We start from the raw sequence: 15439 nt of genomic DNA, 5'->3' as shown, positions 1-15439 counted from the left end.
CATGGAAGACAAAAGTGAGAGACTAATAAAAGGCTATTTTCGGCTTTCTGAGCATACTCACCCAAATAAGTATGGATTTTAGGGTCCGTTTAACGTGCACCACCACCTACGCATGCTCCACTTAAATGACCTGGTGCAGTGGGTTTGGCCTGTTTTATTTGGGTTTTTAATATTTGCAAGGGTAGGCCCGGTAAGTAATTGTATTTAGGTGCCAGGAATGGTTATTGATTTGATTTTGGTACCTTATGAGCATGTTTGGTTCTGCGTCTGGGAGAGCCAGAATCACGTCCTGTTAGCAAAACGTGGATCTGTGATATTTTTTCATGTTTGGGTGAAAATATCAAACTCACGTTTAACCTCCTAGACTCACGTCCTCTTGATGCTCTTCCTTGTTGCTTCTGCGTCTCGTCTAATCGATTCCAAGACTCAATTATGAACATAAATAAAGTTTTCCCTCATTGCCCATTCTCTGCACAAATTTTTTCCTCCAACTTTTTTCTTTCTTTTCATGGCTATGGCGGTGGATCGGTGGAGGAGACAATTAATGGCTTATATTGTACTAATTAAGAGACTAAATTAATAAATTTTTTAATAGCATCGTTTTTTCGATGAGTTTTTAATAGCATACATTGATATATTATTGTTAGTTTAATAACATCATTTTTTTGAATAATGACACCACTAGTCGACCTTGATGAGGAAAGGAGAATGGACAGAGGGAGAAGGGAGAGTGGTGGTCATGTGACGGAGCATCTCAATCTGCAACAAGGAAGGAAAGGGGTTTTGCTGGTTCGACAGAGGAGCTTCTACGGCGCGACGGTCGTTGGGCTATGAACGACGGTGGAGGCGATTAACGCCAATCTGATTGCGATTCATTTCCTTCTCATTCGATCTATCTCTTTCTCTCTCGGATTGATCTCCTTCGAGATCCCAGATCTGGGAGAGAGAGCTCCGGGCCATTGGTCATGGTTGCTTGCCGATCTAATTTATTTACAAACGGGAATCAATAAGTCAATTCTCAAGTTGATGGAAACATGAAAAAGACGTACTATCGAAACAGACGTTTACCCGGCCTCTTCGGAGTCCTGCGATAGCTATGGGGTCGGCACAGCGCGGTTTTAGTACGGTGGTCACTGTACAGAAAGGGATTTGAGATTGTTCTGGGTTGTACAGTACTGCACATGGAGGTTCAATATGTTCTGGGTTGTTAAATTTTTCTGTGTTCAATTTTTTTTGCGTTGTCTTTCTTCTGGGTTATTTTTGCATGGTCTTCCACCTAATGCTTGTTTTACAATTCAATTGTTTGCAGCAAGGATCAATTGATCTTTAGTGTAGTCTGATATTGTAAATATCTCCACTCAAATGTTCAGGGTACAATTCAAATTCATTCACTGCTCAAAAAATAATATATGTTTGTTAATTACTTCGATTCCAAATATGAAATATGGCAACGACGTAGCCATTGTTTTCATTTCTGCATTTGAACAATGATGAATTGAGAAGGAGAAAAGTTGAGAGGAAGGGCCAATAACCCCCTTTGTTGGAACCAGGTTCGATCAGGGGCTTTGGTGTCATTAACATATTCCATTTCAATTTTATTTAAAAAACCTATTAACAAGACCAACCAGTAAAGAGTTTCCCACGTTTCCCACCTTGACACCTCAACAAAGTGTATAAATGAAATATTATAATTTGGATGAACTTGGTAGCAATTCTTAATAAACCTTCACTCACCAGTTTTCTGTGTACAGTACCCATCTGCATCTCCTGCGTCCAATATTATATTGTTATATCCAATGAATTATACATGTGGAGCACGCGTACACCACCTAATTAGGTGGTGCACGTTAAACGCACCCTGGATTTTATTAAGGTTTTAGCTTTTTGTGGTTTAGGTTTTCTCTTTACATTTGGGTTGTTTCGGTATTGCATTGTGGTTTTTTTAGTCTTATTGAGGTTAGATTTGGGTCAAGTTTATTGTATTGGTGTCTTATTTTGCCTTGTATGCCTCAAAAGCGCTTCTCGGGAATGTTGTACTTTTTTTCCTTCATTAGAGTTTTATCCAGAGGCGGATGTACCGCCTGGCCATCCTAGGCCTGTGCCCAGGCTCTGGCCAAAAAAAAAATTTTTTCTTTGGCCCAGATCATAATTTGGGTAAAAAAAAAAACAAAAAAAGGGCAAATGTAAAGGTAAGGGAAAACTTCAGGGACTACTTCATAAAAAAATTCTGATACCCTAGTCTCTTGTTCACGCACGGGCACGGCTTCACCTCTTGTCCTCTTCCTTCAACGCTTCACGGCACGCACGGCTTCACCACCACGACACCACCAGTTCACCAATTGATCCCTCCACCAAGCAGAAGTAGGTAAAATTTCTTAATTGCTCTGTATCTCTGTGATTTGTGAAAGTGTGAATCGATTGTGCTGTGAATTTGTGCTGGCATTGGTGGGTGGGTGAGGCCGTGAGGGTCTGGAAGACTGGAACTGGGGATTGAGAGAGACAGAGAGTGAGGCGTGGGTGGGTGAGGCTGTTGAAGGAAGGAGCAGATCTTTTGAGCAATACCCATTTGGCCATTTCACTTCTCAGCTTGTAAAACCCATTTTGAGCAGATCTTTTGAGCAATACCCATTTGGGCATTTGGCCGCGTGGCCGCGTGGGTGAGTGAGGCTGTGAGGGGGAGGAGGAAGTGAGCCTTCAATGGCCGTGTGGGTGAGTGAGGGGGAGGAGGAAGTGAGAGGCAGGGAGTGAATCAAGAATTGAAATGGGTATTGTCATTGTCTCATTGAAGCTTGATTTTCAATTTCACGTGGCCGTGTGGTGTGTGTGCAGAGTGAATTGTGAGGCTCAGGTGGTGTGTGTGTGATTTGTGAATCAATTTACAAATAAAAACCATGTGGCAGTGTGTGTGTTGAGTTGTAAATTGTGAAAAAACATATGTACACAATACATGAGGCCGTGTGTGTGTAAATTGTGATGAACTGTACTCATGTACTGATGTTTCTAGACTATAGAAATTGTGCATAAATGTCTAATGTATTGAAGGGTAAGATTTAAGAGACTATTAAATTGTGCTTTCTAGACTATGTAAATTGAAATGTGCATTGAAGGCTATTGAAAATTGTGCTTTTAATTACTCTTTATTGAGTGAGTGGGTAGAGGGAGGTGGTCCTCTTCCCTATTAAGAAAGATTCTAAATGAAAACCCTTATGCTTTCTATGTTCATTGTTATGCTCACCGTTTGCAATTGGTGGTTGTGTCTGTTGCTAGTAGTTGCTCAGCTATTCATGATTTCTTTGAGTACATTTCCTTGATTGTGAACACAGCAAGTTCATCTTGTAAGAGAAGGGATAAATTGAGGGAGTCACAACACCAAGATATTTTGGATCGTCTTGAGAAAGGTGAAATATCTACAGAAGGGGCTTGCACCAATCATCAAATCTCGCTAGACCCGGGGATACTAGATGGGGTTCACATCATATTACCTTGATTCGTTTGGATCAAATGTGGTCTTCTGTGTTAACGGTGCTTAATATAGTTGATGAAGATGGACGCGGACAATCTCAAGCAGCAGGTTTGATATTAAAAATGGAGAGCTTTGAATTTGTTTTCATTTTGAAGCTTATGTTAAAGTTGTTGGGTATCACAAATGAGCTTTCAAAAATCTTGCAACAAAAAGATCTTAATATTGTGCTTGCCATGGAATTAGTTCTTGTTGTTAAAGCTCGGTTGAAGACATTAAGAGATAGTGGTTGGGATGATTTATTTGGTGATGTCCAAGAATTTTGTGGTGATGAATGTATTCCGGTGCCAAATATGGTTAAAGAAATACCGGTTCGGGGTCGTTCAAGGAAACAAGGGAGGACTATCACTAATCTTCACCATTACCGTGCAGAGATTTTTTATGTTGCTATTGACAAAATATGTGTGGAGATGGATCACCGCTTTAGTGAAGGAACTAATAATGTGCTTGATTGCTTCTCATGTCTTGACCCCAAAGACTCTTTCTCCAAGTTTAATGTTGATAAGCTTGCTCATCTTGCTAATATTTATCATGCTGACTTTTCTAATGATGATCGTGGAACAATAAAGGTGCAACTTGCCACTTATGTACTTCAAGTGAAAAGTCATGCTTCCTTTTCTACTTGTGATAATGTTGCAAGTTTGGCTATGAAGATGGTTCAAACTGATAAACATTTATTATTTCCATTGGTCTACAAACTTATTGAGTTGGCTTTGATATTGCCGGTGTCGACAGCATCCGTTGAAAGAGCTTTTTCAGCAATGAAGATTATCAAGTCTAAATTGCGCAACAAGATCAACGATGAGTGGTTCAATGACTTGATGATATGTTACATCGAGCGGGAGATATTCCAGTCACTTAATGACGTTGATATTCTTCGAACATTTGCCGCAAAGAAGACTCGGAGAATGCATTTGCCCCGTGATTTTACTTAGCACACTATTGCTATGTTTCATTTTTTCTTATGTTGTATTGACTTCTTGGATATGTGGTTTATAACTATTTATATATTGTAGTATGTGGATTTGCGCTTTTAAAATGTGCCCAGGCTTCCCAAAATTTCTGGTTCCGCCACTGGTTTTATCCCACTAGGTTTTTCCTAAAAATGTTTTAATGAGGCATATTCCCTGTGGTCTTTGGGGTGGTTTAATTGGTGGGGTTTAGATTTTATCTTATTTATAAGAGAGTTGTTTTTATTAATTTACCTATTCATTATAATATATATATGATTATATATATAATTATATATATATATATTGCTTTTAAAAAAAATTATTGCAAGGCTTAGAGATTATGCATGTTTTGATACACGGCAATAGTGAGATCAAAAGGATCGAATTTGCTTAAGTTATGAAATAAAGTAAGAATTCAACGTGACTTCAACGAACCATTCTATGTATACAACAATTGGTTATGACATTTTCCATGTTAGAGGTCAAAATTATAGTCGATAGTCACAAAAGTTATAAGATGAATAACTTTTGTCTGCTGTGATTTTGATTCACGGTAACTTTCTATTATGAATTCAAACAAACATCCATTAGTTTTCATTATTCCACATGCTAGACAAATTAAAGTTTTAACTTAGCTCATGCTTATCTCTAAAATCTCTCTAATTAACACCAGAGGTGAGGTTTTATATTTTTAATTAGGAAACTATTAGTAATGAATTAAACTATTAATTTCATTCCTTATATTAACTGTTCACTTAGAGATAATATTTTTTTCGCATTGTTTTTTCAAATGGTGCCCTTATAACTTGTGAGAAGAATATATGAGGATAAATAAAATACACTTTCAAAGATAAAAGAAGACTTTTCCTCTGTAACAAATAAAATAAAATAAAAGAGAAGAATAAATAATATTTTTTTAAAAGGTAATAAAATTAATTTATTTCTTAATATGTATGTTTCTTATTTTTCTGAACAACTAATAAGGAATAGAGGTAATATAGCAATACTCCCTCCATTTAAAACGGTTGATGTTTTAGTTTTTCACTATTTTTCAAACAGTCGTGTTTTAAAAATTCAATATCATTATCATTTATCACATTTTCTTCCGTATAAACATTTATTTACTATATTATAACTCTCACCCTAGCTATCACCTCCAATTTATCTTTTGTTTTTTGTCCAAAAAAGACAATGTCTGCAATGCACAAAAATGAAGTAGAATGGCTCGTAAAAGTGGAAGCATGTGCGTCATCGACATTCGCAGGTGCTACCCATAAGCCCATGGTTGTTGCACACTGAACACCATAGAGTGGCCCGTGAAGTGAAACCACGTTGGCCCATGTTGCAAATAGGTTAAACCAAAAACTTACCTTAACATCATATGATACGAATCATTGTCCTATTGCTTGAAATGGTTTACCCATTTTTTATAATCCCATACAATTAGCTATTAAATTGCTTTGCTATAAAGCTATAATGTAGAGGTGATCCAAATCCAATGACTGATGATAAAAAAAAAATTAAAAATAAAGATCCAAATTGTTGATAGATTCTAAAGTCATAACTGCTTTCTCTGTGTGTTTGCCTGTAACTTTGTGATGTTTTCTTCCGATCCTGCATTATGTCTCAAACATGTTTGGCAATTGGCAGGATAAGCTAGAAAGAGGCTGGATGTACGAGAAAAGCCAATTTCAACACATAACATTATTCGGTGGATCCTTGCATGTGTCGTGTTGTTAATGTTGACATTGAAAACGATGGATTGTAAAACAGAGTATTCCCCTGCATATTTCAAAAATCACATTAATTTAAAACTATAGTGGATGGATATAATTCTCTTTTGTTTACCGTCATTTAAGGTGGCTGTTAGGGTGCAAGTGCACTCTAGGTCTTGCACCATACAAGAGCAAAAATTACCCACAGTAGTAGGTAATGTTGGAGCAAAACGGAACAAAGCTTTACTAGTAATCAATATAGAGAGAGAGAAATCAATGGGGGAAAACTTTTCTGTTATTATATTCTGTTATGCATTCAATACACATTGACCCTTATATAGTCAACACATTCTAACAACATTAAGACTAATGATTAAGACATTAATTACTCACTTAATTAATGCCTAACCCTAACTACTAATTTTGTATTAACTTCCAACACCCCCCATAATGCAAAATTCTGGATAGATATAGCAGTAAAAAAACAGCATTAAAAATGCTTAAAAAAACCTACTATCACCATCCATCACTTCACACCCTTAGTAACAACTAAGTATTCTACTGGATGGAAGTAACACCAATTAGTCTCCTAAAATCTTTGAACTTGTCTGCACGTAATGGCTTTGTCAAAATATCTGCAAGCTGTAGGTCAGTACTGCAGTGCTTGATTCTAATCTTCCCTTTGCTGACTTGATCTCTGAGAAAGTGGTACTTGATCTCTATATGCTTGCTGCGTCCATGTGATACAGGGTTCTTGGACAGGTCTATAGCAGATCTATTATCCACCAGTAACTCCACATAATCACCAACACTGATTTGCAACTCAAGAAGCAAAGTATGGAGCCATAATGCTTGACATGCAGCTAAGCAAGCAGAGATGTATTCAGCCTCACATGTTGAGAGAGCAACTACTGATTGCTTCTTAGAACACCAAGAGATAGGAGCACCTGCAAAGGTAAAAATGTACCCCATAGTACTCTTTCGATCCACCAAGTCACCACACCAGTCAGAGTCTGAATAGGCTACAAGTTGTAGCCCAACCTTCTCATCTTGGAATGGAAACAAGATGCCGAATGATAATGTTCCTTTCAGGTACCTCAGAATTCTCTTGGCAGCTATCAAATGAGGATGTCTTGGCTCACTCATAAACCTGCTCACCAAGCCAACACTATATGAAATCTCAGGCCTAGTGTGACAAATGAACCTTAGACTCCCCACCATTTGTCTAAACTCAGTAGCATCAACAAGAGCTTCACTCTCACATTTATCAAGTTTGAGATTCACATCAGCTGGAACCTCTGAAGCATTGCAATCCCACATCTGAAATTTCTTCAAAACTTCCATAACATACTTCCTTTGATACATGAACAACCCTCTGTCAGTTTGCATAAACTCCAAGCCTAGGAAATATGACAAAGCACCAAGATCAGTCATCTCAAATTCTTTCTTCAAATGACTCTTGAGAGTTTCAATCCCTGAGATGCTGCTGCCTGTGATCAGTAAGTCATCCACATATAGGCAGAGAAACAAAGCTCCATGTTCCTGATTTGCTAGAGCTTTAAAATAGAGACCGTGCTCTACTGAGCATTTCAGAAATCCAGACTTGACTAAGAAGGAATCAATCCTTTTGTTCCAAGCTCGAGGGGCTTGGTTTAAGCCATAAAGAGCTTTCTTGAGTTTGAGTACCTTGTCTTCACTTTCTTTTAAAACAAAACCAGGAGGTTGCACTACAAACACCTCTTCTTCTAGTGGACCATTTAGAAAAGTTGATTTGACATCTAACTGCCAAAGAGTCCACTTCTTCCAAGTTGCCAATGCTACTAACAATCTCACTGTCTCTAACCTAGCCACTGGTGCAAAGACTTCAGAGTAATCAAGGCCTTCTTTTTGCATGAAACCTCTGGCAACTAACCTGGCCTTGTGCTTTGCAATAGTGCCATCAGGTCTAAGTTTGGTCTTAAAGACCCATTTAACAGTAATGGGAACCTTGTGAGCAGGCAGTGAAACAAGTTCCCAGGTATCATTCTTCTCAATGGATTTCAGTTCCTCTTTCATAGCCTCTTTCCATACTTGACTAGAGAGAGCTTCTTCAAAGCTAACTGGTTCAGAATCAGCTAACATGGCTATAGATTGCATAAGATCTCCCTCATCATTAATAGTATCATCAGTGAACAGTTGATATTCCCTGAGATGTGGAGGGAGGCTTCTCAGTCTTGATGGTCTATTATTCAAAGATGGAGGAGTAACTGGAGGAGCCCCTGGTTGTTGTACTGGAGCCACTTGAGATGCAGGTTGTTGTATCTCATGATCTTCTTCCCAGTCAAGTAATATACTTGTCATAGTGGGGGACAACTCTTTCAAATCCTTCCATGAGCTGGCTTCATCAAAGTACACATCCCTGCTGAATAAGACTTGATTTGTCTTGGGATTGTATAGTTTATAGGAACCTGTAGAGTTGTAGCCCACAAACACCAGAGCCTCACTTTTATCATCCAGTTTCTGTCTTCTTTGATTAGGAATATGCCTATAGCAAAGAGAGCCAAATATTCTGAAGTGTGTCACTGAAGGCTTCACTCCTGACCATGCTTTTTCTGGAACCATGTCTTGAACTCTCTTGGTAGGGCATCTATTGAGAACATATACAGCTGTAGACACAGCTTCACCCCAGAAGCTATGAGGAAGAGATTTGGTTTTCAACATGCTATGAACCATATTCAGGATAGTTCTATTTCTCCTTTCTGCAATCCCATTGTGTTGAGGGGTATAAGGAGTTGTTATCTCATGAACAATTCCTTCTTCTTTGCAGAAAATGCTCATCTCTCCTGAAGTGAATTCACCACCACCATCAGTCCTAAGAACTTTAATAACCTTCTCAGATTGCTTCTCAGCTAGACTCTTGAATTCTTTGAATATAGAAAACACTTCACTCTTCAGTTTGATGAGATACACCCAAATCTTTCTACTCCAATCATCAACAAAGGACACAAAGTATCTACTTCCACCAAATGATGGTACTGGGAAAGGGCCACACACATCTGAGTAGACAATATCCAAAAGTCCATTTGCTCTTGAGGGTGTGAAATCGCTAAAAGAAGTTCTCGGTTGCTTGCTGATCAAGCAACAATCACACACTTTACTAGGATTCTGAATTGGAGGTAAACCTTTTACTAAGTTCTTTGATCTCATCATAGTCAGGTCTTTAAAATTCAAATGTCCAAATCTCCAATGCCATAACCAGGCATCTTCAGTTAAAACTGAGGCATTTAGACATTGAGATTCAAAAGCCTTGAGTTGAACATGGAAGGTTCTATTTGAGGACAGTTTTGTTCTCAAAATCTTTCTACCTGAAGGATCAAAAATTTCCAGGAACTTCTTCTTCATGCTGATATCAAAATCCTTCTCAACTAGCTGCCCCAAACTAATCAGGTTGCTAGTCATGCTAGGAACATACCATACTTCGGCTAACAACACTTGTTGACCCTTTTTATCACTGAACATGATATCACCCATACCCTCAGCATTCAACATTCTACCATCAGCAAATCTAACACTACTTTTCCTATTCTCATCAAAGTTTATCAACCAATCTCTATGACCAGTCATATGATTTGAGCAACCAGAATCTAAACACCACTTATCATCACCATCTAGCACTGTACTAGTTACCATCATTAACAAGAGTGGTGTTTCAATAGAGTTTACCTCATGGTCTTCTCGTGCAAGATTTGCTTCATCATGATGTTTGTCTTTGCGATTTTCACCATGTCCAGGAGGTGCCTTGCATTCAGATGAGAGATGACCAATCTTATTGCAATTGAAACACCGAATTTTCTTTCTATCAAACTTCCTTCTTCCTCCACGCCAATTGCTGGAGCTGCCCCTTTTCCCAGATTCTTCATCATCAGGATTGTGTTCAACCTTGTCCTGATCCTGATTCTTTGAGTTGCCGTTCTTGGAATCATTCTTGGTATCTCTACCTTTACCACGACCACTCTTGTATCCACCCTGAAACTACCTCCTTTCTTGGGAGCTTGAGCCTGCAGTGCTTGATCCTGAGGCTTGTTAGTGGACCTCTCCATGAGCCTCAGCTCATGTGCTTCAAGAGAACCCTGAAGATCCTCTATTTTCAGAGTGTCGAGCTTTCTTGATTCTTCAATCGCAACAACAATGTGATCGAAGTTGGGGGTTAGGGTTCGCAGAATCTTTTCAACAATGATCTGATCCGTAATCGATTCTCCATTGGCTTTCATCGCATTTGTGTGAGTGATTACTCGATTGAAAAACTGAGCAACCTTCTCATTCGTTTCCATCTGCATCAATTCATACTGTCTCCTCATCGTTTGCAACCGAACCTTCTTCAATTGCTCAGCCCCTTCGTTGCATGTTTCCAGAATCGTCCATGCTTCCTTTGAAGATTTTGCCATCGAAATCTTCTCGAAGTGAGCTTCATCAACACCTTGATGAAGAAGACAAGTAGCTTTGAAATCCTTCCGTTTATTCTCCTTATGCGCAGCGGTTTGTGCCTCAGTGGGTGCCTCTCCAAGAACAGGGAACCCATTCTCAACAATCTCCAGAACTTCTTGGAAACCCATAATCGCCTTCATCTGAACGCTCCACCTCTTCCAATTTTTCCCATTCAGAACTGGGAGATTCGCCGGAAAGCCAGTGTTCGTGGTGGTCATCGTGTAGCAAAGAACCCAAGTCGATGATCGAACCAACAGTGAAGCGAGAACGTGAGAGACGTAGAATGACGGCGCAACGACGACCACCGTGAGGAGCGCCGGAACGGAATGGTGCGTCGTCGTCAGGCCAGGAAGGTTGGGCTCTGAATACCAGTTTGTTGGAGCAAAACGGAACAAAGCTTTACTAGTAATCAATACAGAGAGAGAGAAATCAATGGGGGAAAACTTTTCTGTTATTGTATTCTGTTATGCATTCAATACACATTGACCCTTATATAGTCAACACATTCTAACAACATTAAGACTAATGATTAAGGCATTAATTACTCACTTAATTAATGCCTAACCCTAACTACTAATTTTGTATTAACTTCCAACAGGTAAGATGACTTGTTGATTAAAAAAATAAAAAAAGCAAGATTACTATAATATCCTTTATTTTCTTTATTTTCTCTATGCTCTCCCCACCCACACTTGCAATTCTCATTGGCCGGCAAACCTCTACATCTGATATTTCATCTCCTTCTCTATCTAATCCTCTAACCTGTTCACCTAAGTCTGTAACAACAATGATCTAGAAATTAAGAAAAAAAACACATGAACAAGAAAACTATATTAGATCTAAAACCTACCTAAATTGAAACAGGAGAGAAATTTACAGAACGTAAAATTGGAATGAGATCTGCTATTCTTCCTTCTTCTTCCATTGAAATCCCCAATTTTAATCGGAACCCAGGTCCAACCTCGTTATGTACTTTATTGAAATCCCCAAATTTTCTCCACTGATCGAAACATGCTGCTATGCTTCCTTCTTCTTCCATCGGAACCCAGGTCCAACCTCGTCGCCATAACCACCATAGTAACCCAGGTCCTAATCAAAACCCCATCTCTCAAACCTAAGGATTCAATCCTGTATAAAGCATCTTTGATTCCTCCGTCAACATCTCTTTTTGCTATTCATCTGCAAAATACAACATGACTGACTTGCAATCATTAAGGTGGTGGTCGGAACTTGGGTCCTCCAAGATCAGAGTTGGAATCTGCTAAAATCTAGGGTTAAGATTGGCAGGGAAAAGGGGAAATTGATGGTGGGTTATTGGAGTGATTTCTCCTTGCTCCTCTTCGATCGGTGCTTCATGGCGACCAACTTCAGCCACCTCCTCATTTAAACGACCCAAAACTCCACCTCCTCCGGCCACCACTCCAGCCACCTCCCCATTTAAACGACCAACTTCCTCCACCGTCCAACCCACCCATCCGGCCACCACCCTCCTCCTCCTCCCATCGAAATCAGATATGGGTCGCAAACCCTTCTCCATGTCCCTCGCCCCTTCTGCTCATCAAAATCCAAATATCCTTCCTCACCTTCATAGCAACTGCACCAAACCTTACCATCTCTGGCCCATTTTTCTTCAGATGATGGTTGTCATTTTTGTACAAGTTCTGTATTTCAAAATTTGGCAGTGGATATTAAGGGAAAAGAGGAAATTGGTGGGATCTGATTTTCTTACTTTGCTTGTGTTGAGACGATGATGGGATCTACTGCAATATACCTAGACTTTTCCTTGTATGTTATTGTGATTTGGGAGGTTGCTGATGATGGTTATGGAAAAAAACAAAAATCCAGACCAAAAATTTCACAAATCGTTGGTTGATCTGTGTTAATTTGAATTGTTTGTTATCAGCAACCTTACAGAAAGTCCGGCGACGGTGATGGGTTGGCCGTGGTGACAACGGTGGAGATTCGTCGGTTGGGGGTGGCTGAGCAGCACCGCCAGACCAAGAAAAGAAAGAGAGAAGGGTAGGGGTGAGGGCATTAGAGTCAAAATCAATTTTTAATTAAAATAAATATAAATTCAATATTACCTGTCTAACAAGTTACAAGTATGGTATCTTAATGGAATATCTCATTTCTGTGGTTGTAAAGATGTTTTGCACCGGTGCATGACCCACACCCTATTGCACCTTATCCTCATTTAAATATGTAGATTCACACAGAAATTCATCATTTATTCCTTAAGTAAATAATTTGAGCTATCCATCTCGACTTTTATAAATAAAATAATTTATTGGTCAATAGTGCTTTAACTGAGACGAGATATTAGTTCACACCTATTTACTGTGATTTGTGAGGATGCTTTGATCAAATAAAACATAAGCTAGCAAGAGATGAACCTTTTTGCAAGAGCAAAATGTATTAAGGGATCAACACCATCCAATATGTTTTTGTGGTGATAAAGATTTTAATTATTTGATATGATCTCCACTAGGGAAGTTAAAGTGCTATATATCTGGCTAAAGAGCCAGATGTGCAGTTTGACTGCAAGTTTGAACGCTGTTCTGTGTCACGTGATATCTTTTCTGGTAAGATGCACCACTTGGTATATAGTGTAATTCCAATGGAATCCCATGCATACCTGATTCAACAGGGAGTACCAATTATTGTCTATTTTTCATTTTTTCCAAGGTCTCAGATTTCCTTTTACCACTATACAATGTAACTGTAACAAATCAAATAGGCATCAAATAAAGCAGCTATTATTCATTTATTCCACATATTATGTGATGGATTTTTTTATAGGCAAATGTTAGTGATTAGTTGTTAGTAAATTAGAAAATTCCTTCAAATTTCTCTTTCAGGAATCGAACCCTGAACCTTCCCCTTCCCAATCCTTATGTCCCCTAACTCTTACCACTTGAGCTAATGTGATAAGGATACATCTACGTTGTGCTCAGTTGTGAACATGGCACATACTACCACCGTGCATCCAAGCCTTCATTCACAATAATGCCAATACAAATGCTCATAGTTTTATTTCTGTATGAACAAATAAATATAGACAATAATGTCATTGTTTGGCATGAGTCTGGCCAAGGGAAGCATGCAATACGTACTATATATTTTTCAATAGATAAATTAATTAAAGTTGCTGTTATATATGATACAATTTTTAATAAAAATGCTTGGAAGCAAAGTGATTTGGTTCTCTTTGTTTAGGGCTAGAATGGGTCGTGTCAGGAATGGTATATATCATATATGGCATGTGAAAGTTGGACCCTACCATGTAGAGACGATTTTGAAAGTGCCAGCTTATTTAGGGAGCAAGAGGGTACTTAAAAGAAGAAATGGATCGAATTGGAGAACATGGACGGCAAAAAGAAAGAACTAGGATTGACCCAATTCTACCATGGTTGGTACTTTTCAATGAAATCTCACTTGTTTGTCAGCTTGCAACTGCTACATGCGCTGGACACCAAACCATTCCCCATTACAAATTTTCTAAGAGGATATATTCGACCGATAGAGTAAAGTGCAAGTACCAATTAATATAAATTAAAATGATATGCATGACATAATGGATTCTAATGTGCATAATATTGTTATGACTCTATTTGATTTTCATTTCACATGGTTACTAATTTCACACTTTATATATTTTGCTATACACATACAATCCCACATAATTAACCTGATTAATTAAGAAATATTTGCCAATTTATTGGTTAAAATAACTTTTTAAGAGTCCAAGGAATTCAGCAAGCAAAAAACTTAGTTGGTTCCTTAATGAAAAGATGATTAAGGAACACCGATGGTGACGGTAGGGCGGTGGTGATCGGGTGGTGGCGGCAACACCGGTGGCGGTGGTGGGGCCAATGATGGTGTAAGTTGGCAGCAGTGGAGGGTGGTGGTGATGATGACTTTTACGTCACAACCTTATCATGCTTTATCCATCACCCACATGATGGATTAAATAATACGTTATTTTAATGTATAAGGAGACTTTGATGGATAAGCTTATACAATACAATGTCATCACCAAATAATGGATAAACTCATAATGTATTGTATAAGGATATACTATTATGCCTAATACAGCGTGTCAAACGAGCCCTTAGTTGGTTCCTTAATGAAAAGATGATTATTTGAGAAAGAGATTTTATTCATCAAATAAAGCGTGGTAAAGGCATGTGTCGGGGTGGATTCAATCACGTCTCACTAAGCATATTGCTTTTCTAAATTATGGTTTCTTCGTCAATTTCTTAGTCTAATTGGCACAAAGACTTGTTTTCTAACACATACTTGCTGACCCCACACTTTAACTGTAATCTGTATATTCTAGGTAGTGGTCCATTTAAGATTTCTTCCCTGAAAACTTAGATATTTCGTGAATATTGTATCTATACAATTTATCCTAAGTTTTTGGTATGTCATTTGCCTAAAATCAAAAGGCTTAATTGTAACTTTGGTCCTTGACGTTTACCAATTCCACGATTTTAGTCCCTCACCTAATTTAATTACACAGATGGTCCCTGACTTTGCTTGCAGTCTGCAACATTGGTCCTACCGTTTGTTTGTTAATGGAGGAGGTTTACGTGGATGGTCACTTAGTTGATGTGGAAGTTGAATTGGAGAGAGAAAGAGACCAGCAACTGATTCAACCTTCTTCCTCGCCTCTAGGTACTCGTTCGTTCTTTATCTCTTCCCTTTTCGCTAAATCTCAAGCTTCGAAACATCTTCCTCACGGTGCTCTGTTTTTTAAGGAGGAAGAGGGTAGAAGATGACTGTTG

At 38.6% G+C, this 15439-nt stretch overlaps 1 protein-coding gene across 2 annotated transcripts; it reads left to right on the top strand.

Annotated features, from left to right (window-relative positions):
- The first annotated feature begins 2034 nt into the window (after positions 1-2034).
- On the top strand, positions 2035-4559 carry LOC130733649 (uncharacterized). 2 transcript variants are annotated; one of them, XM_057585877.1, is made up of 2 exons: positions 2035-2361; positions 3324-4559. In XM_057585877.1, exon 2 carries the CDS (start codon positions 3502-3504, stop codon positions 4453-4455), a length of 954 nt encoding a protein of 317 aa, XP_057441860.1. In that variant the 5' UTR covers positions 2035-2361; positions 3324-3501; the 3' UTR covers positions 4456-4559. The 2 variants fall into 2 exon arrangements, with proteins under 2 accessions (XP_057441860.1, XP_057441859.1); XM_057585876.1 differs by having other exon boundaries at positions 2035-2365.
- The last annotated feature ends 10880 nt before the right edge of the window (positions 4560-15439 follow it).

This window comes from Lotus japonicus, chromosome 1, assembly GCF_012489685.1.
Source record: "Lotus japonicus ecotype B-129 chromosome 1, LjGifu_v1.2".
In the NCBI taxonomy this organism is placed as follows: Eukaryota; Viridiplantae; Streptophyta; class Magnoliopsida; order Fabales; family Fabaceae; genus Lotus; species Lotus japonicus.
Note: the sequence above shows the minus strand (reverse complement) of the source record. Positions and strands in the feature narration are given on the sequence as shown.